The 19,852-nt window shown below is 43.5% G+C and overlaps 1 protein-coding gene across 3 annotated transcripts in view; it reads left to right on the top strand.

Annotated features, from left to right (window-relative positions):
• Positions 1-19,852, top strand: part of LOC109868914 (protein phosphatase 1 regulatory subunit 12B-like) — a 37,838-nt gene that overhangs the window by 10,280 nt on the left and 7,706 nt on the right. The window contains exons 1-5 of one of the 3 annotated variants that reach the window (XM_020458677.2): positions 2,347-2,994; positions 12,874-12,890; positions 14,669-14,798; positions 15,156-15,260; positions 15,540-15,590. In XM_020458677.2, the coding sequence (XP_020314266.1) occupies positions 2,893-2,994; positions 12,874-12,890; positions 14,669-14,798; positions 15,156-15,260; positions 15,540-15,590 (405 nt within the window). In that variant the 5' untranslated portion in view covers positions 2,347-2,892. Of the gene's footprint in view, positions 1-2,346; positions 2,995-12,873; positions 12,891-14,668; positions 14,799-15,155; positions 15,261-15,539; positions 15,591-19,852 lie in introns of those variants that run through there. The other 2 variants (XM_020458674.2, XM_020458676.2) reach the window with 2 other exon arrangements.

Raw genomic sequence — 19,852 nt, 5'->3', positions numbered from 1 at the left:
AGCAGGTTGGCTTAGGGGGGTTGAGAGTAGTATTAGAACTCCAGAGTATCTGTAAACTCTGAGGTTCTCAGAACTCATCATCTCTAAGCTGTGACTTAGGCCAAGGTACAGCTCATCCCCCCGTAAAGATGCTAAAGATCTTGACAGACCAGCGAAGGCAAGAAAACAGATGGAGTGAGAGTCTGACTGTCTGAATGTATCTGTATGTGTTATTATGTGTGTGTCTGTCTCCCCGTGACTGTTTGGGTTTTGGCCTCTCTTAGACTTGTAGAATGACCCCACACCAGGGATCTGTCTCTGCCAGTAACACTTAAAGGGACATTTAAAAAAAAAATCTACTTCACATTCATCATCTCCAGCAACACACCCAACATCAACATATTTGAAAATAGCGCATTTCTATGTTTTGCAGGGAAAAATAATAGAGGAGGATAAGTGTTTCCAATGACATCATCAACCAATTAGTAGGCAATGCCCACTCATAACTGTTTAAAATCACATGATGCATACTGATGATGTCATTGGAAACACTGATCTTCTATCTTTTTTACTACAAAACATAGAAAAGCGCCACTTTCACATATGTTGATGTTGGGGTGGTGCTGGAAATAATGAATATGATGTCGGAAAATTGTGAATTTTCCCTTTAAACTAGTCAAGCAGCCACTCCTTGAAAAGTATTTAGTATTTATTTAGTATTTATTGTACATCTGCCAGAGTAACATATGATGACATTAACCTGATTACTTCAAAGTAAGTGTTTAAGGACCAGAGTTATTCTGAGTCGGAGGGGGAGAGAGGAAAGGAGAGGAGGAGACCATAGCCAAGTGATGTATGAGAATGTTCCATATGGAAAGTCATGAAGGAAAGAGTCAGTCTACTCAACCTAAGCCCCAGATCCAGTGTGGGGAACTCCAGCTGAAATCAACTCTTTATATAGGTCTCAGCAGGCCTATCTCCACAGCCAGAACCAGTGCAGTTCACTGCCACAGAGAAGCTATTGGACTTCCTGTGTAGAAATGCAGACTGTCCAGCACCCTATTGCCTATATAGTGCACTATTTATGACCAAGGCCCATAGTGCTCTGGTCAAAAGTAGTGCATGTTGTAGGGAATAGGGTTCCATTTGGGACACAAACAGACTCTCCAGCACACAGATGGCCATTGAGGCAGGCTGGGTAGAATATGAACTGGAACAACTCATACGGACAGATTGGATTCTCATATTTGATATATGTGAAACTTCTATGGTTCTTATCTATGGGCCATAAAGCACAGATAATGTATCATTGAGATGACATGGCACAAGTCAAAAACTCCAGGTTTTAAATCACACTAAGGTTTTAAATCACACAGGTCTAATGTGCAAAACCAATGTGCATTAGACATTCGTCAAAGTTCAGACTTTAAAAAGAAGATCAAACTTTGAAAATGTGCTCAGATCTCAGTTAGCAGATTTACTTTCTCTGATTTTGTCTCGTTGCCTTGCTACAGTTGAATGGCTGTATTTGCCCTGTGCAAAGAGACGGACCTCAGTCCTCAGTATGACTCAGATGTTGGGAAGGGGGCACCAGGCCAGGGCTCAAAACTAGACCGCCAGGCCAGAATTCATTCTCTCTCATTCTCTCTCTCTCTCTCTCTCTCTCTCTCTCTCTCTCTCTCTCTCTCTGGCTTTGTCTGTCTGTCTTTTTCAGTAGATGAATGAGGAAGATAAAAGAGTTCAGGAACAGCCACATCGCTGCAAAACTCTATAAAAGGAAAGTAACAGTGAGACTATGGCCTGTGTGTGCAGACTGAGAGGAAGGATTGGGGGATGGGGGAACAAGGGTTTGGGGGGTTGTGTAAGATAGAGAATTCCTGCAGCGACTTATTCATATTTCTGTCTTCTAGAACCCCACGCAGTTGCCACAAATTGAGTCATTGTTGCCTCTGTGTGTGGTAACTGACGACCCAGGAAGAAATCAAGTGTAAAATTAGCCCATGAGCTCAGCTCACTGTCATGGTTGTTACAGCAGCATGGCAAGTACCATGAAACCGATTGTGAAAAACAGAGAGGGCTCGGACGCAGTGGCCGCACATCCAAATGTCAACACTCGTACTAACATCACTTCTCCCTGAAGCGTCATGGGAGGACAGGGTTACTTGACCGGTCACTGTTGATCTCGACTCCCCCCTACTTCTGTCTGTCTACTCCCCCCTTTCCTTATCCTCATCCACATCAATGGACAGCTTTAGCCCAGAGCCTGTACACAACAGAGCCTCTGGCAGCCTGCCAGAGAGTACTGCCAGAGCTGGAGTGAGCAGGGAGAGAGGGGAGTGAGTGAAGGGTGAGGGAGTCAGTTGGGACTGGAGAGATGGGAGAGGGAGAGGGAGAGGGAGGGAGATGGAGAGAGTGAATATTTAGAGAAACATGGGAAGCGAGATCATCTGGAACAAACTGTTCACTGTGGTTGGGTTTGTCTTTGGGTGCGAGGACTTTGATGTACAACAGGGTCTCTGAGTGCTGACGTTGTGGTCTAACAATCCTCAACTAAGTTGATTAGTCTACCTCTTGAGTAAAACAGGGGTGTGTGTGTTTGTAGGAGTTGTATGAGTTAAGAGGAGAACTTTATTTTGGTTGTTTTCATTCTTGTCTAATGATTGTTTTGCTGTCTACACTTTGGGGAGGAAGAGAGGGCGAGTTCATATCAGCAGAAATAATTCCAGAGTTAGCAGCGCTCTCTCTCTCCAGCCCTCTGGACTGTGGATCGGGACTCCTCATACACGCATACACCTGTTGCTCAGGATCCCGGTGAGGCTAAGCGCAGCAGCAGCCACAGTCTGTGGATCTGTTCCTCTGTTCTGGATTGGAAGCCTCTGTCTGTGGACGGTACTGTCGAGGTGGAGTGTGGAGATGTCATCTATGTATCCACGCACCAAGGATCTGTCCAGGACTAGGAAGTCTCTGTCAGACTCACCACCCTCCTCACCCTCTCCCACGGCCAAGAACTTCAGAGTAAGACACCAACTGTTACCTCTCTTGTCGGATCCTCAGAGTAGTTTCTGTAGCCACTGTTTCCGCTTGAATCTTATTTGAACTGTAGAAACGAGTGTTCTCTACTAGCTTGAATTCCTACGAATTCTATTGAAATATCACTGATAGTCCCTAATCGTGTGTGTGTGTGCGGGCGGGCGCCTTGGCTATCAAAGGCTCTTAAATGATGATTATGTTGTGGCCGGTTTACTCCCAGCTCTTACTGTAATTGTCACCTCTAGTGTGCTGATCCAATATCACTCTATGTTAAGCCTAAAAAAAACACCTGACATTACGTGGGTGTTAGTATCTAATATATCATCCAGACTCATTTGATCTGCTGCTCATAGAGAGAGAAAAGGCTTCTCTGTAGATTAGATGTATTTAGTTCTGTGCTCTGGACACATGACCAGACATGTCTCTGTGCCAACCACCTGACTGTTGCACAACCCTTGAAAGAGAGAGGTGGGACTGGGGAGAATCTGCGCTGCTTCAGAAGCATGGGGTACCTGGCAGCATAGTCTGGAAAATATTTAGGTATTGAAACATTCCATTTGTGATTTCCTGTTGTTTTTCACAGTGTCTTATTAACTGATATGGTTGACGTTTATTGATGTGTTATTTATTACCTGATTATCTCTTGGTATTGCCTCTGCCTTGGTAGCACAGAGCCACAGCGGAATATGCTCATTTAAATCATAAAAAAGCACAAGAAGAAAATATTTTGGTTTTCAGTTTTCAGATGGAAGTAATGGAGACAGGGGTTTAACCATCATGGCCCTCCACTACCACAGTACTGACAGTATAGTATCATGGCCCTCCACTACCACAGTACTGACAGTATAGTATCATGGCCCTCCACTACCACAGTACTGACAGTAGAGTATCATGGCCCTCCACTACCACAGTACTGACAGTATAGTATCATGGCCCTCCACTACCACAGTACTGACAGTATAGTATCATGACCCTCCACTACCACAGTACTGACAGTATAGTATCATGGCCCTCCACTACCACAGTACTGACAGTAGAGTATCATGGCCCTCCACTACCACAGTACTGACAGTATAGTATCATGGCCCTCCACTACCACAGTACTGACAGTATAGTATCATGGCCCTCCACTACCACAGTACTGACAGTAGAGTATCATGGCCCTCCACTACCACAGTACTGACAGTAGAGTATCATGGCCCTCCACTACCACAGTACTGACAGTATAGTATCATGGCCCTCCACTACCACAGTACTGACAGTATAGTATCATGGCCCTCCACTACCACAGTACTGACAGTAGAGTATCATGGCCCTCCACTACCACAGTACTGACAGTATAGTATCATGGCCCTCCACTACCACAGTACTGACAGTATAGTATCATGGCCCTCCACTACCACAGTACTGACAGTATAGTATCATGGCCCTCCACTACCACAGTACTGACAGTAGAGTATCATGGCCCTCCACTACCACAGTACTGACAGTATAGTATCACGGCCCTCCACTACCACAGTACTGACAGTAGAGTATCATGGCCCTTCACTACCACAGTACTGACAGTAGAGTATCATGGCCCTCCACTACCTCAGTACTGACAGTGTCACGGTCTCCCAATACTGTCAGGAGAATTCCAAAGCTCTGAAGCTCAGGCATGAAGTTTCCATGATGTCAGTACAGAATGAAGACATATTTGCAATATTTTCCTGGGAGACAAAATGTGCACGTAAAAAAGTGACTGGAAGTGGCATGGTGTGATATGTTTAGAACTCTCCTCATTGTTTATGGTGAAAACATGGTGCATTTCTCTCTGCCAAGGGAGATGTTTTGTTGTGTGCAGCAAAGCAGCAGACATTAAGCTACAGGCCTTGACTGTAAACAAGCAAACATGTCTGCCTCCTCAGAGGAAATGCTTAATGTCAAACTTTGGACAAGAGCGGAAATTTGGCCAGAAGTCCTGACGCCTCTCAGTACTTAGACGAGGAAAAGTATTCCAAGTGAGAATAATAAGCCAAAATGGGGAGGTACTTTAGTTGTTTACTCTTATCAGTAATTTCCTAAATTATGGCCAGAAACATGCGAGATCTGCAGTGAATAGCTGGAAAAGCAGCATAGGCTTTTATGGTTATGTGTATAGTACAGTAGCCTATGGTCTTTCCGGTAGGGTGGAACTCACTCATATTTTCCAGGCGGGTGAACGGGCAAGAGTCCAGGCAGCCAGCCTCGGGGATAAGAGGTGAGAAGAAGAGAGAGGAGGGGGCTGACCATTAAGGCGGTCTTTCAAGAAATGAAACACTTTGCAGAGCAATAACATTAAGCACAGCCTCGCTCTGATAGGCTTTGCATCAGGGCTGGGACAGGGCGGGAGCTGATTATAAAGCATAGATAGTGTGTAGGGGGGAGTGATGGTGACTGTGGTGTATTTATATACATTTCCTTCAGAAAGTATTCACACACCTTGACTGTTCCACATTTGGTTGTGTTACAGCCTGAATTTGAAATTGATTACATTTAGATGTTGTGTCACTAATCTCCACACAATATCCGGATATTGTCCAAGTCTAATTATCTTTTAAGAAATGTTTACAAAAATGTAAAAAATGAAAAAACGAAATGTCTTGGGTCAATAAGAATTCAACCATTTTGTTATGGCAAGCTTGAATAAGTTCAGGAGTAAAAATGTCCTTAACAAGTAACATAATAAGATGCATGGACTCTGTGTGCACTAACAGTTTTTAACATGATTTTTAAATGACTACCCCTTCTCTGTACCCCACACATACAATTATCTGTAAGGTACCTCAGTCAAGTGATGAATTTCAAGCACATATTCAACCACAAAGACCAGGGAAGTTTCCCAGTTGTTTGCAAAAAAGGGCACCTATTGGTAGATGGATTTTTTTTAAAGCAGAATTTGAATATCCATTTGAACATGGTGCAGTTATTAATTACACTTTGAATGGTCTATCAAAAACCCAGTCACTACAAATATACAGACACCCTTCCTAACTCAGTTGCTGGAGAGGAAGGAAACCGCTCAGGGATTTCACCATGAGGCCAATGGTGACTTTAAAACAGTTGCGGAGTTTAATGGCAGTGATAGGAGATAACTGAGGATGGATCAACAACATTGTAATTACCTCACAATACTAACATAAATGACAGAGGAAAATACTAAATTAAATATTCAAAATATGCATCCTTTTTGCAATAAGGCTCTAAAGTACTGCAAACAATGTGGCAAAGAAATACACTTTATGTCCTAAATACAATCATATTTCAATCAATCAAATGTATATATAAAGCCCTTTTAACATCAGCTGATGTCACAAAATGCTATTCAGAAACCCAGCCTAAAACCCCAAACAGCAAGCAATGCAGATGTAGACGCACGGTAGAAGTACAAAGCCTTATGTTTGGGGCAAACACAACACATCACTGAGTACAACTCCTCATATTTTCAAGCATGGTGGTAGCTGCATCATGTTATGGGTATGCTTGAACATCGGCAAGGACTACAGTAGAGCTAAGCACAGGCAAAATCCTAGAGGAAAACTTGGTTCACTCTGCTTTCCAACAGACACTGGAAGACAAATTCACCTTTCAGCCGGACAATAACCTAAAACACAAGGTCAAATATACGCTGGAGTTGCTTACCAAGACAACATTGAATGTTCTTGAGTGGCATTGTTACAGCTTTCACTTAAATCATCTTGAAAATATGTGGCAAGACTTGAAAATGTCTGTCTAACAACCAATTTGACAGAGCTTGAAGACATTTTTTAAGAATAATGGGCAAATATTGTACAATCCAGGTGTCCAAGGCTCTTAGAGCCTTAACCAGAAAGACTCAGAGCCGCAATTGCTGTCAAAAGCGATTCTAACATGTATTGAATACTTATATAATCCGTGTTTTAGTGTTTAGTGTTATTAGTGTTTTAGTGTTTAGTGTTTAGTGTTATTAGTGTTTTATTTTCCATTAATTAAAAATAAAATCTTAAAATGTTCATCCACTTTGACATTAGTATTTTGTTTAGATCGTTGACAAAAAATGACAATCAAATAAATGTTAAGCATGCATGGAAGACTAAAGGCATAGAAACCATATATTATGAGGGTAATAAGACATTTCCATTACAGAATTAAAAAGCCATTTTGGACTGACCAATGTAGATATTTTTTAAATACATGCAACTTCAAAGTTTCATATCACAAAATTTTGATTTGAAATCTTTTGGACATCTGAGCAATCTTGAGGGAATCCTATTTGAGTCAGAAAAGGATGTTCATATGATAGGTCAAATATACAAAACCTTGCAGAGAGCCTATCCAACAGACAATCTCTAAGGAAAAAATATGAACTATTGGAACCAAGATTTAAAATGAAATTATATTGGAATTAGGAACTTAACTAATGAAATGACAGTTTACTAAAATGTATGATTATTCCAGTATAAACTAATATCTAGAATGTATTATACAAGGGACAACATTCACAAATTGTACAGCACAGTCATGTCTTAAGTGTAAAACTAACAATGACTCAATAATCTATGCCTTCGGGGAATGCTTTAAAGTCCAAAAGCTATGGGCAGAGTTAGAAAGTTGTCTGTGAGAAGAATTACAACGTACATTTACTTTTAATCTGTCTGCATATTAAAAGACATGGCATATGAGGGTGCAGTGAGAGAAACAAAATGGTGCAGTTTGAGGCCATGTGGCAGAGAGTGATGCGGGCGCTGGAGATGGGGGTGTGAGTAGGTGGGTCTGGGTAGAGTGATGTCATTGATGTTTGTGTGTGTTTGTATGCTGTCATTTGTATGTGTACGTTTTGTATTGTTTAAAAAACAATATATATATATATATCAGTGTTTATTAAATCCCACTTTGTAACAATACAAAATGTGGAAAAAGTCCAGGCATGTGAATACGTTCTGAAGGGACTGTAGGGAGAGTACTAATGGAGAGACCCTCCACAGCAGCCCAGTCAACCCCCAGCATGTGTACTGTACAGCAGCAGACCCTCTGTGTGCTGGTTGGTCGTGACGAGTTGTAAACCCATTGGCTGTGTGTTTGAACGCACAGTGCAGTTCATCAATCTAAAGTTGTGTTGTTATTTCTAACCTGTTGGAATGACTCCCCAGGCATCTGTTAGGCCTTTACATGGCTTATCCAGTCCCAGTCCCATGCCGATTCTGATTATTTTTCTATAAATAGAGAGCGAGGACTGTGCGCAGTGCCATGACCAGGCGCAGTGCCATCAGGGTCCAATCATATATCTCTTTGTTATTCTGTAAGGTTCTGCTAGATAACTCGGAACACAGTGTAGGTTGCATCCCTAAACTGCATCCTGAGGCACTCCTACTGCCCATCTCCATAGCCGCTCGGCCCCACTACAAAGTCTTGCAGCGTTTTGGCCCAATGCTGAGGAACCCAGATGTTTTTAGGTGAGATCAAAGCCCACATCACTGTTTGACTATGTTCATTTACAATGTTTCAGGATGCATACACATTGTAAAAGAATTAGAAATAAATGAACTCTGCAAGAATTTTTGATTAGCTCTGGGAAAAAAACATTGGGGAAATTAATCTCTGTAATTCATTAATCTGTGAAATAGCTCCCACATGTCTGATCCCCGAGCCTCTGGCCCGCTCACTCTAAGGCTATTGGAGCTAAAAGAGAAGGAGATTTAGAAATGTCACAATGGATGTTTCTGCATGACCTAGATTAGTGGTTCCCAAACTGTGGTACTGGTTTGGGTACCCCTGCTATCTCCAAGCCAGCTCCAGGAGGTACCTGGAAATGACTAGTGCCATTATTCACAGTGTAAGAATATTTATGGAGACTTGTTGGCCAAAGCCCAAATTCCTTTACTATTAGTTCAGTACAAATGAGCAAATCTTAAGTACATCAAAGTACATCAAATGTGAGAAAGTATGTCTGTTTGGATACTAATTGTAGCCTCAAGTGAGACTCAAGTGAGGTGCCTGTCTGTGAAACTGTAGATAGATTGTCAAAGACATGAGATCACCCAGTGTTAGTATTTTATCCTGTACAGTTCATCAGAGCAGTCATCCTGGCCCTCTCATCCTTGGCCCTTCTTCATCAGATGTCACTGGGATCCCTCTGTCCCTGGATGGAGATGAGGCTGGATGGAGTCGAAGACATGACCACATAAGGCCAGGCAGCTTTGGCAGTGCTGTATAAACATTCACAGAGGAGAGGACTCTCTCGCATGATGCGCCTTGAATTGACCTCCCCTCCATGTGGATGTTACAGTGTATGAGCCTCCAAATAAAGACCAGGCACTTAGGTCTGGTTCTGCTCTTGGGTTTGTCCTGCATAGACTCACAGCAAACTGTAGCTTAAAAAAAAACATATTGCATAACAGAGAGATCTCATTAACTGTACTGTGTAAAATTATATTAATATGTATAAATGAATGATGCGTTAATAGTATTTTTGTTGTCTCGACAATACATAACTCTTATTTAATTTAGTATGTAATGTCTTATTTTGTTCTTGTCTATAACTGTTTTGTACTCTGTAATGTATTCTGTTTTTCTGTGGACCCCAGGAAGAGTATCTGGTGCATGTGCAATAGCTAATGGGGATCCTGATAAACTAAACTAAACAACAGTGCATTATCACATGCAGCTATCCATACAAAAGGAATCTGCAGTATTTGAATGGTGAACTGCAATGCACTTATACAACAAGGTTTCAGATTTAGATATGATACATTTTAACCAGTTAGTTTTGATGTAATCAACTACTTTTTCAATGTAGCTTTCTAAACTTCATTTCTCTGTAGCTTTATAGCTCAACTTCTTCCAGTGTGAAGTAATTGGTAGCTTGGTAAACTATATTTTCAGAGTAGCTTCCCCAACACTGACAGACCAGCGTGTCATCCAGAGTGGTTCCACAAAGTATAGATCCAGGGAATAAGCTGATCTCTTTGTACGTGTTTAAAGGGCTCTCTTTCCCAGGCAGGAGAACTCCAAAATCTCAAAGAATGCAAGAGAACATGAGATCTGTCCAGACATCACAAGGATATCACACTCTGTCCTGTCTCTCCCTCTTTTAATCCCTCTCTCTTTTTATCGCTCTCTCTTTTTCACAATTTCGAAATGTTCTCTGTAGTGTCATGTCATAATGTGCACTTATCAAGGATCAGCAACCATGGGTCATGTCTACTGACTCTCAGTCCAGCACCCTACCCTACTCCTGCCCCTTAGTCACTGTCACTAGCCGGCTAAAATCAGGTACTCTACCCTGCACCTTAAGGACTGCTGCCCTATGTACATAGTCATGAACACTGGTCACTTTAAACATTTTGACATACTATTTATATACAGTTGAAGTCGGAAGTTTACATACACCTTAGCCAAATACATTTAAATTCAGTTTTTCACAATTCCTTTAATCCTAGTAAAAATCCCCTGTTTTAGGTCAGTTAGGATCACCACTTTATTTTAAGAATGTGAAATGTCAGGATTATAGTAGAGAGAATGATTTATTTCAGATTTGGTTTCTATCATCACATTCCCAGCGGGTCAGATGATGTTTACGTAGACTCAATTAGTATTTGGTAGCATTGCCTTTACATTTTTTTACTTGAGTCAAACATTTTGGGTAGCCTTCCACAAGCTTCCCACAATAAGTTGGGTGAATTTTGGCCCATTCCTCCTGACAGAGCTGGTGTAACTGAGTCAGGTTTGCAGGCCTCCTTGCTCGCACACGCTTTTTCAGTTATGCTCACACATTTTCTATAGGATTGAGGTCAGGGCTTTGTGATGGCCACTCCAATTACCTTGACTTTGTTGTCGATAAGCCATTTTGTCACAACTTTGGAAGTATGCTTGCGGTCATTGTCCATTTGGAAGACCCATTTGCGACCAAGCTTTTACTTCCTGACCGATGTCTTGAGATGTTGCTTCAACATATCCAAATCATTTTCCTACCCCATGATGCCATCTATTTTGTGAAGTGCACCAGTCCCTCCTGCAGCAAAGCACCCCCACAACATGATGCTGCCACCCCCGTGCTTTACGGTTGGGATGGTATTCTTCGGCTTGCAAGCCTCCCTCTTTTTCCTCCAAACATAAAGATGGTCATTATGGCCAAACAGTTCTATTTTTGTTTCATCAGACCAGAGGACATATCTCCAAAAAGTACGATCTTTGTCCCCATGTGCAGTTGCAAACCGTAGTCTGGCTTTTTTTATGGCGGTTTTGGAGCAGTGACTTCTTCCTTGATGGGCAGACATTCAGGTTATGTCGATATAGGACTTGTTTTACTGTGAATATAGATTATCTTGTACCTGTTTCCTCCAGCATCTTCACAAGGTCCTTTGCTGTTGTTCTGGGATTGATTTGCACTTTTCACACCAAAGTACGTTCATCTCTAGGAGACAGAACGCATCTCTTTCCTGAGCGGTTTGACGGCTGCATGGTCCCATGGTGTTTATACTTGCGTACTATTGTTTGTACAGATGAACGTGGTACCTTCAGGTGTTCGGAAATTGTTCCCAAGGATGATCCAGACTTGTGGAGGTCTACAATTTTTTTCTGAGGTCTTCGCTGATTTCTTTTTATTTTCCCATGATGTCAAGCAAAGAGGCACTGAGTTTGAAGGTAGGCCTTGAAATACATCCACAGGTACACCTCCAATTGACTCAAATGATGTCAATTAGCCTATCAGAAGCTTCTTAATTAAGCCATGATATAATTTTCTGGAATTTTACTAGCTGTTTAAAGGCACAGTCAACTTAGTGTATGTAAACTTCTGACCCATTGGAATTGTGATACAATGAATTATAAGTGAAATAATCTGTCTGTAAACAATTGTTGGGAAAATGACTTGTGTCATGCACAAAGTAGATGTCCTAACCGACTTGCCAAAACTATAGTTTGTGGAGTGGTTGAGAAACGAGTTTTAATGATTCCAACATAATTGTATGTAAACTTCCGACTTCAACTATATAAAAAGTATATATATGTATTAGATGCTTGTTTGACATTTGAACTAGGAACATAAGCATTTCACTGCATCTGCAATAACACCTACTAACTGTGTACATGATTTGATTTAATTTGAACATAGTGTTGATAGGCCTAGTCATTACTGAGTGCAGACAACCATATTTGATGCCTTCCTCACTAAGAACAAACAGCACAGATGGAAACTGAAGAGAAACATGTTGGACCGGACATATTCTAGACTTTACACTTTATTCAAGTAAATGGCTAATATCCGTACACAATTTACCCAACTGAAAGGCAGTAAACACCTCCGGTCAGGCCTGGGCAGCCATGCAGTCATATAGTCAGGACCAGATCACGCCAAGCCAGAATGTGTCCCAAATGGTATCCTATTCCCTACATCCCATAGGGCTCTGGTTAAAAGCAGTGCACTAAATAGGGAATAGGGTGCTATTTGAGACACAGCCATTATGATATAGCAGATACCCTGAGGTCATCACTTGGAGTCTGTCACCCAGTAAACTGGGACCTTTAGAGACATGATGGCAAACACTCACTTAAAGATTAACAGGGCTTACTAGAGAAGGATGTGCCAGAGAAGGAGAGAAGAGCATGCAGGGTCCCGTGAATGATATATCACAAGCAGATCACTTGTGTAGGCCTATGCAATCCCTGTCCTTTGGGACACAAGGCATCTGAACACAATGTGGCTTGGATGTTACAAAGGTTCTCTTTTTCTTTGCATGGTGTCCTAATGGAAAATATTTTAGTCTCTGGTTGATACTTCATACAATGGAAATGTCTCAGATTGATTTCATACAGTAAAAGCTGTTTGTGATTACGTTTCTGACTTCACTTTTCTCTGTTCATTTTCAGCATGACAGGGCATCAAGGTAAGTACAGATTTAGATATTCCTTCTCTTGCGTTCTTCTAAATTTGAGAGCTATTTTAGTTTTTTAGCTCATGAGATATACAGAACCAGTCAAAAGTTTGGACATATCTACTCCTTCAAGGGTTTTTCCTTATTTTTATTATTTTCTACATTGTAGAATAATAGTGAAGACATCAAAACTATGAAATAACACATATAGAATCATGTAGTAACCCAAAAAAGTGTTAATCAAATCAAAATATATTTTAGATTTTAGATTCTTCAAAGTAGCCACCCTTTGCCTTGATGACAGCTTTGCACACTCTTGGCATCCTCTCAACCAGCTTCACCTGGAATGCTTTTCAGGAGTTCCCACATATGCTGAGCACTTGTTGGCTGCTTAACCTTCACTATGTGGTCCAACTCATCCCAAACCATCTCAATTGGGTTGGGTGATTGTGGAGGCCAGGTCATCTGATGCAGCACTCCATCATTCTCATTCTTGGTCAAATAGCCCTTACACAGCCTGGCGGTGTGTTGGGTCATTGCCCTGTTCAAAAACAAATGAGAGTCCCACTAAGCGCAAATCAGATGGGATGGCGTATTGCTGCAGAATGCTGTGTTAGCCATGCTGGTTAAGTATGCCTTGAATTCTAAATAAATCAGCAACAATGTCCCCAGCAAAGCATCATCACACCACCTCCTCTATGCTACACGGTGGGAACCACACATGCAGAGATCATCCATTCACCTTCTCTGCATCTCACAAAGACACAGGGTTTTGAACCAAAAATCTCAAATTTGGACTCATCAGACCGAAGGACAGATCTGCAAAGGTCTAATGTACATTACTCCTGTTTCTTGGCCCAAGCAAGTCTCTTCGTATTATTGGTGTCCTTTAGTAGTGGTTTCTTTGCAGCAATTCGACCATGAAGGCCCGATTCATGCAGTCTCCTCTGAACTGTTAATGTTGAGATGTGTCTGTTACTTGAACTCTGTGAAGCATTTATTTGGGCTGCATTTTCTGAGACTGGTAACTCTAATGTACTTGTCCTCTGCAGCAGAGGTAACTCTGGGTCTTTATTTCCTGTGGCGGTCCTCATGAGAGCCAGTTTCATCATAGCGCTTGTTTTTTTTTTGACTGCACTTTAAGAAATATTTTAAAGTTCTTGAAATGTTCTGTATTGACTGACCTTCATATCTTAAAGTAGTGATGGACTGTTGTTTCTCTTTGCTTATTTGTGCTGTTCCTGCCATAATATGGACTTGGTCTTTTACCAAAGAGTGCTGTCTTCTGTATACCAACCCTACCTTGTCACAACACAACTGATTGGCTCAAATGCATTAAGAAAGAAAAAATACACAAATTATATTTTAACAAGGCACACCTGTTAATTTAAATACATTCCATGTGACTACCTCATGAAGCTGGTTGAGAGAATGCCAATAGTGTTCAAAGCTGTCATCAAGGCAAAGGTTGGTTACTTTGAAGAATCTCAAATCTCAGATATATTTTGATTTATTTAACACTTTTTTGGTTACTACATGATTCCATAGTTTTGATGTCTTCCTTATTATTCTACAATGTAGAAAACAGTAAAAATAAAGAAAAACCTTTTGAATGAGTAGCTGTGTCCAGACTTTTGACTGGTACTGTACATACAGCACTCCAAATATATATATATCTATGTCAATGTTTCAACCACAATGTATGTCAGTGTTTCTACACTGTTGCAATGTCAGCTGTGTTGCTGGATGCTGTAAACCACCCACTCAAGGAGGTTCCGTCTTCCTCCCAGGTTGGACTCTGGTGGTGGGGACAGCAAGACTGAACCCCTGGGCAGAACCAGCTCCTACACACGGAGGGAGACCAGACTGGCAGCATTGAACAAGCAGGAGGATGACACCAGCCCCAGGGACTACAAGAAGGTAGGCTTACTGTCGGACCCAGAAGGGAAGCAGAATTTTAAAAAAAAATTACCAGTCAAAACTTTGGAGACACCTACTCATTCAAGGGTTTTTCTAAATTGTTTACTATTTTTCTACATTGTAGACATCAAAACTATGAACTAACACATACAGAATCATGTAGTAACCCCAAAAAAAAGTTTAAAACAAATCAAAATATATTTTATATTTGAGATTCTTCAAGATATCCACCTTTTGCCTTGATGACAGTTTTGATTCACCTGGTGCAGAGCTGGCCTATCATAGGACAAATGTTTACATATGATAAGGTATCTCCAAGTGGCATAAGCATTAACCCTTTGTTTTGTCCCCTTTCAGATGTATGAAGACGCCTTGGCAGAGAATGACAAGCTCAAGTCCCGGCTGGATGACAGCAAGCACGAGCTGACCAAGATCCGCTCCCAGCTGGACAAAGTCAACCAGGTACAGTAATACTGCACACAACACTGACACTGTCCTGTATAGCCATGTGTAGACTATCTTAATTAAGCTCAGTCTAGTTCACACGTCTCAACAACATGCATATTGCATTTTAGCAATACATTGTTCAAAGCAACCGCAAGATGATTAGAGAATGAACCAGTGTACCCCCCACAAAGTTGTCAAACATACTGTATATATAATTCAGTTTTATCACATTTTAAATCAACCCACTGCATTATTTTTTTCACTTTGTGATAACAGTGCCACTCTGTCTTACAGAAACAGGACAGAATATCTGAAAGATCCACTGTACTTGAATCAGAAAAAAGGGTATTTATCACTTATTCTAAAATCTTGAGAGCTTCTTTATCATTTTTTCATCTGCCTCATCTGCCTCATCTACTTGATTTCACCACTCCAATTCTCCTTCAATTCTGACAGCTTGACATCAACATTTTCTTTCACTCTCCTCTTTTTTTCTTCTCTGTCATGCCCTGATCTGTTTCTTAGTGATTGTCTCCACCCACCTCCAGGTGTCCCCTGTTTCCCCCATTAGTCCCCGGTGTATTTATCCCTGTGTTTCCTGTCTCTCTGTGCCAGTTCGTCTTGTTTTGCCAAGTCAACCAATGTTTCTCCTAGCTCGTATTTTTCCCCAGTCTCGGTTTTTTCCTAGCCCTCCTGGTTTTGACCCTTGCCTGTCCTGAGTCTGAATCCGCCTGCCTGACCACTCTGCCTGTCCTGACCTCAAGCCTGCCTATCCCCTGGCACTGTTTGGACTCTGTTTGGACTCTGGTAGAGGAACTCTCTCCTGTCCCCAACCTGTATTTTTCTACCCCTTTTGGTGTAATAAATATAGGAGCGCCACCATCTGCCTCCTGTGTCTGCATTTGGGTCTCACTTTGTGCCCTTATAGTACAAACTGGCCATGACAGACCCAGCAGACTTGCACCATTTCCGTCACGCTGTCTCCCTGCAGGGAGCCACCATTGAGAGGCATGAGGAGCTACTGCTGGACCTTTTAGAAGGGATTCGTTCCCTGACCGAACGCCACAACCAAGGGTTCAAAGGCTATTATGGAGCAAATCAGTGAGTTAGCTCCTAGGCAGCCCGCCATCTCTGAGACCTCCTAACCACCCAGTAACCTTTCTACTACTAGTGGATTTGTTCAACCTTCCCCGGCTCCTCGAGAGCCCCGCTTACCTCCTCCGGAGCGTTATGCAGGCGATCCTGGTACCTGCCGGGCGTTCCTTTCCCAGTGCTCCCTCATTTTCGAACTCCAGCCCTCTTCGTTCTCATCGGACTGGTCAAAGATAGTGTAGTTTATCGCCCTAATGTCCGGAAGGGCGCTCTCCTGGGCAACGGCTGTGTAGGAGCAGCAATCCGCTGTGTGCCATAGTTTGGAGGAATTCATGGCAGAAGTGAGGAAGGTTTTCGATTGTCCCGTGCCCGAGAGAGAGGCGGCTCAAACTACTGCAGGTACATCAGAACTCCAGTAATGTGGCAGACTACGCAGTAGATTTTTGCACATTGGCCGCCGAGAGTTCCTGGAATCCGGAGGCTCTGTTTGACACCTTTCTCCACGGACTGTCGGAGGGGATAAAGGACAAGCTCGCAGCTTGGGAAATACCACGGGACCTCAATTTCCTCATCGCCCTGGCAATCAGGATTGATGGGCGCCTACGAGAACGCCGGTGTGAGAGGAGGTCGGGTCTCGAGAACACTCATTCGTCTGATGATGCTTGGTACCCCTCCGGAATCCGGAAATCCCCGAAGTTGGTATTTCTGAGAAGAGCTGAAAACACCCGAAGTTCCCAGAGAATCATTGGCAACGGGTGAGTTGAATTCTCCTGAGCCCATGCAACTGGGAAGAGTTAGGTTATTGGTTGGGGAACGCTCACGTAGTTTGCATTCTAACTGTTGTCTGTACAGTGGAGGGGCGGGACATTATATAGCTACTTGCCCGGCTAAGAAACCCTTTTTAGTGGGTACAAGTACTCTGGTGAGCCAGACTGGGAGTCCCCTAACTTCCATCACCAGTCCACCTTTTTTTGTGATTCTGCTGTGGGGAAACCAGTCTGTCTCTCCGGGTGCTCATTGACTCTGGGGCTGATGAAAGTTTTATGGATGCTACCATGGTTTCTGAATTAAGTATTCCCACTCAACTTCTCTCTGTCCCCATGGATGCAAGGGCACTGGACGGCCGCTCTATTGGAAGAGTCACCCGTAGCACTGTGCCCGTTCATATACGGGTATCAGGAAACCAAAGTGAGACCATTCAGTTCCTCCTCATCTTTTTTTTCCTCTCTTCCTGTGGTTTTGGGATTTTCTTGGTTCCAGAAACACAGTCTTGTTATTGACTGGTCTCCCTCAGGACGTAAGCAAATCCACGGATGTCTCTGCCATCCCCACTGAGTACCATGACCTCCTGGAGGTCTTCAGTAAGGCACGGGCTACTTCTCTTCCCCCGTACCATCCTATGATTGTGCCATTGATCTCCTCCCAGGCACCACACCACCTCGTGGTGGTATATTCTCTATCTGGCCCGGAGACCAAGCCCATGGAAGAGTACATTAAGGATTCTCTAGGTACTGGAGGCATCCGTCTGTCTGCATCTCCTGCCGGCGCGGGGTTTGTCTTTGTGGAGAAGGACAAGAACCTGCGTCCATGCATTAACTACTGGGGTCTGAATTATATAACGATCAAGAATTGTTACCCCCCTACCACTCCTCTCCTCGGCCTTTGAACCTCTCCAGGTGACCAACATTTTTTCCAAACTGGACCTTCGGAATGCCTACCACCTGGTTTGAAGACAGCATTTAACACAGCCAGTGGACATTATGAGTACCAGGTCATGTCGTTTGGACTCAATGTCTTGGACTCAATGTCCCCGCTGTCTTCCAAGCTCTGGTAAACAATGTGCTCCGGGACATGCTAAACCGTTTCGTGTTCCTCTACCTTGACGACATCCTGTTTTTTCCCCGGTCTGCCCAAGAACCCTTCTTCATGTCAGACAAGTCCTTCAGCGCCTCCTGGAGAACCAATTGTTGGTAAAAGCCGAGAAGTGTGAGTTCCACCGCTCTACAATCTCCTTTCTGGGATATGCCATCACTGATAGAAATGTCCAAATGGATCCTGAAAAAGTGAAGCAGTGGTAGAGTGGCCTCAACCTACGTCCAGGGTGCAGTTATGTTTCCTGGGGTTCGCTACAGCCATTTCATTCGGGGCTACAGCACCCTGGCAGCACCCCTCTCTGCACTCACCTCTCCCAAAGTACCGTTCACATGGTCTCCAGCGGTTGACAGAGACCTTGTGGACCTGAGGCATCGGTTCACCACAGCACCCATCCTCGTCCATCCGGATCTATACCGTCAATTTGTGGTAGAGGTTGATGCTTCTGATATTGGAGTGGGGGCTATCCTGCACCAGCAATCTGCCCAGGACCAGAAGCTCCATCCCTATGCCTTCCTGTCCCATCGTCTCAGTTCTGCAGAGAGGAACTACGACCTAGGCAACCGAGAACTTCTGCCGGTCAAGATGGCGCTGGAAGAGTGGAGACACTTGCTGGAAGGAGCAGAACAGCCATTTTTGGTTTGGACCGACCATAAAAATTTGGAATATCTCCGTACAGCCAAGCGCCTTAACTCCAGGCAGGCCTGGTGGGCTTTATTGTGCACCAGATTCAACTTCACCATTTCCTACCGCCCAGGTTCCAAAAATGTGAAGCCTGACACCCTCTCCCGCCTATACAGTTCCTCTGTCACACCCCCGGTCTCCGAAACCATTCTTCCTACCTCATGCCTTGCGGCTTCAGTGGATTGGGGTATTGAAACCTTCCAGCCTGGACCTAAATGGGGCCCGGCTAACCGGTTGTTTGTCCCTAACTCAATATGGTCCTGGAATGGGCTCATTCCTCCAGGCTGACCTGTCATCCAGGTTCCCGTTGTACCCTAGCGTTTGTTCGACAATGTTTCTGGTGGCCCACAATGGCTCCTGACATCTCTGCCTTCGTCGCCACGTGCACAGTGTGCTCAGAACAAGACTCCACGGCAAGCTCCTTCTGGCCTCCTTCAGCCACTACCTGTCCCTCATTGTCCCTGGTCCTATATCTCTCTGGATTTTGTCACTGGGCTCCCTCCACCTGATGGTAACACTGTCATTCTGACGGTATTGGACTGGTTCTCCAAGGCTGCCCATTCCATCCCTCTCCCCAAACTATCCTCTGCCAAGGAGACGGCACAGCTTATGGTGCAGCACGTCTTCTGGATCCATGGACTTCCGGTGGACATGGTCTCCAACCGGGGTCCTTAGTTCTTGTCTCAGTTCTGGAAGGCGTTCTGCACCCTTATTGGGTCCTCGGCCAGCCTGTCCTCCAGATTCCATCCCCAATCCAATGGCCAGTCGGATCGAGCTAACCAGGACCTAGAAATCACCCTAAGATGCCTGGTCTCAACCAACCCCACTACCTGAAGCCAACAACTGGTCTGGGTGGAGTATGCCCAGAACACCCTTCCCTATTCAGCCACGGGACTCTCCCCTTTTGAATGCTATCAACCTTCAATCTTACCAGAACAAGAGCAGGAGGTTAACGTACC

This window comes from Oncorhynchus kisutch, linkage group LG24 (genome assembly GCF_002021735.2).
Source record: "Oncorhynchus kisutch isolate 150728-3 linkage group LG24, Okis_V2, whole genome shotgun sequence".
NCBI lineage: Eukaryota > Metazoa > Chordata > Actinopteri > Salmoniformes > Salmonidae > Oncorhynchus > Oncorhynchus kisutch.
Note: the sequence above shows the minus strand (reverse complement) of the source record. Positions and strands in the feature narration are given on the sequence as shown.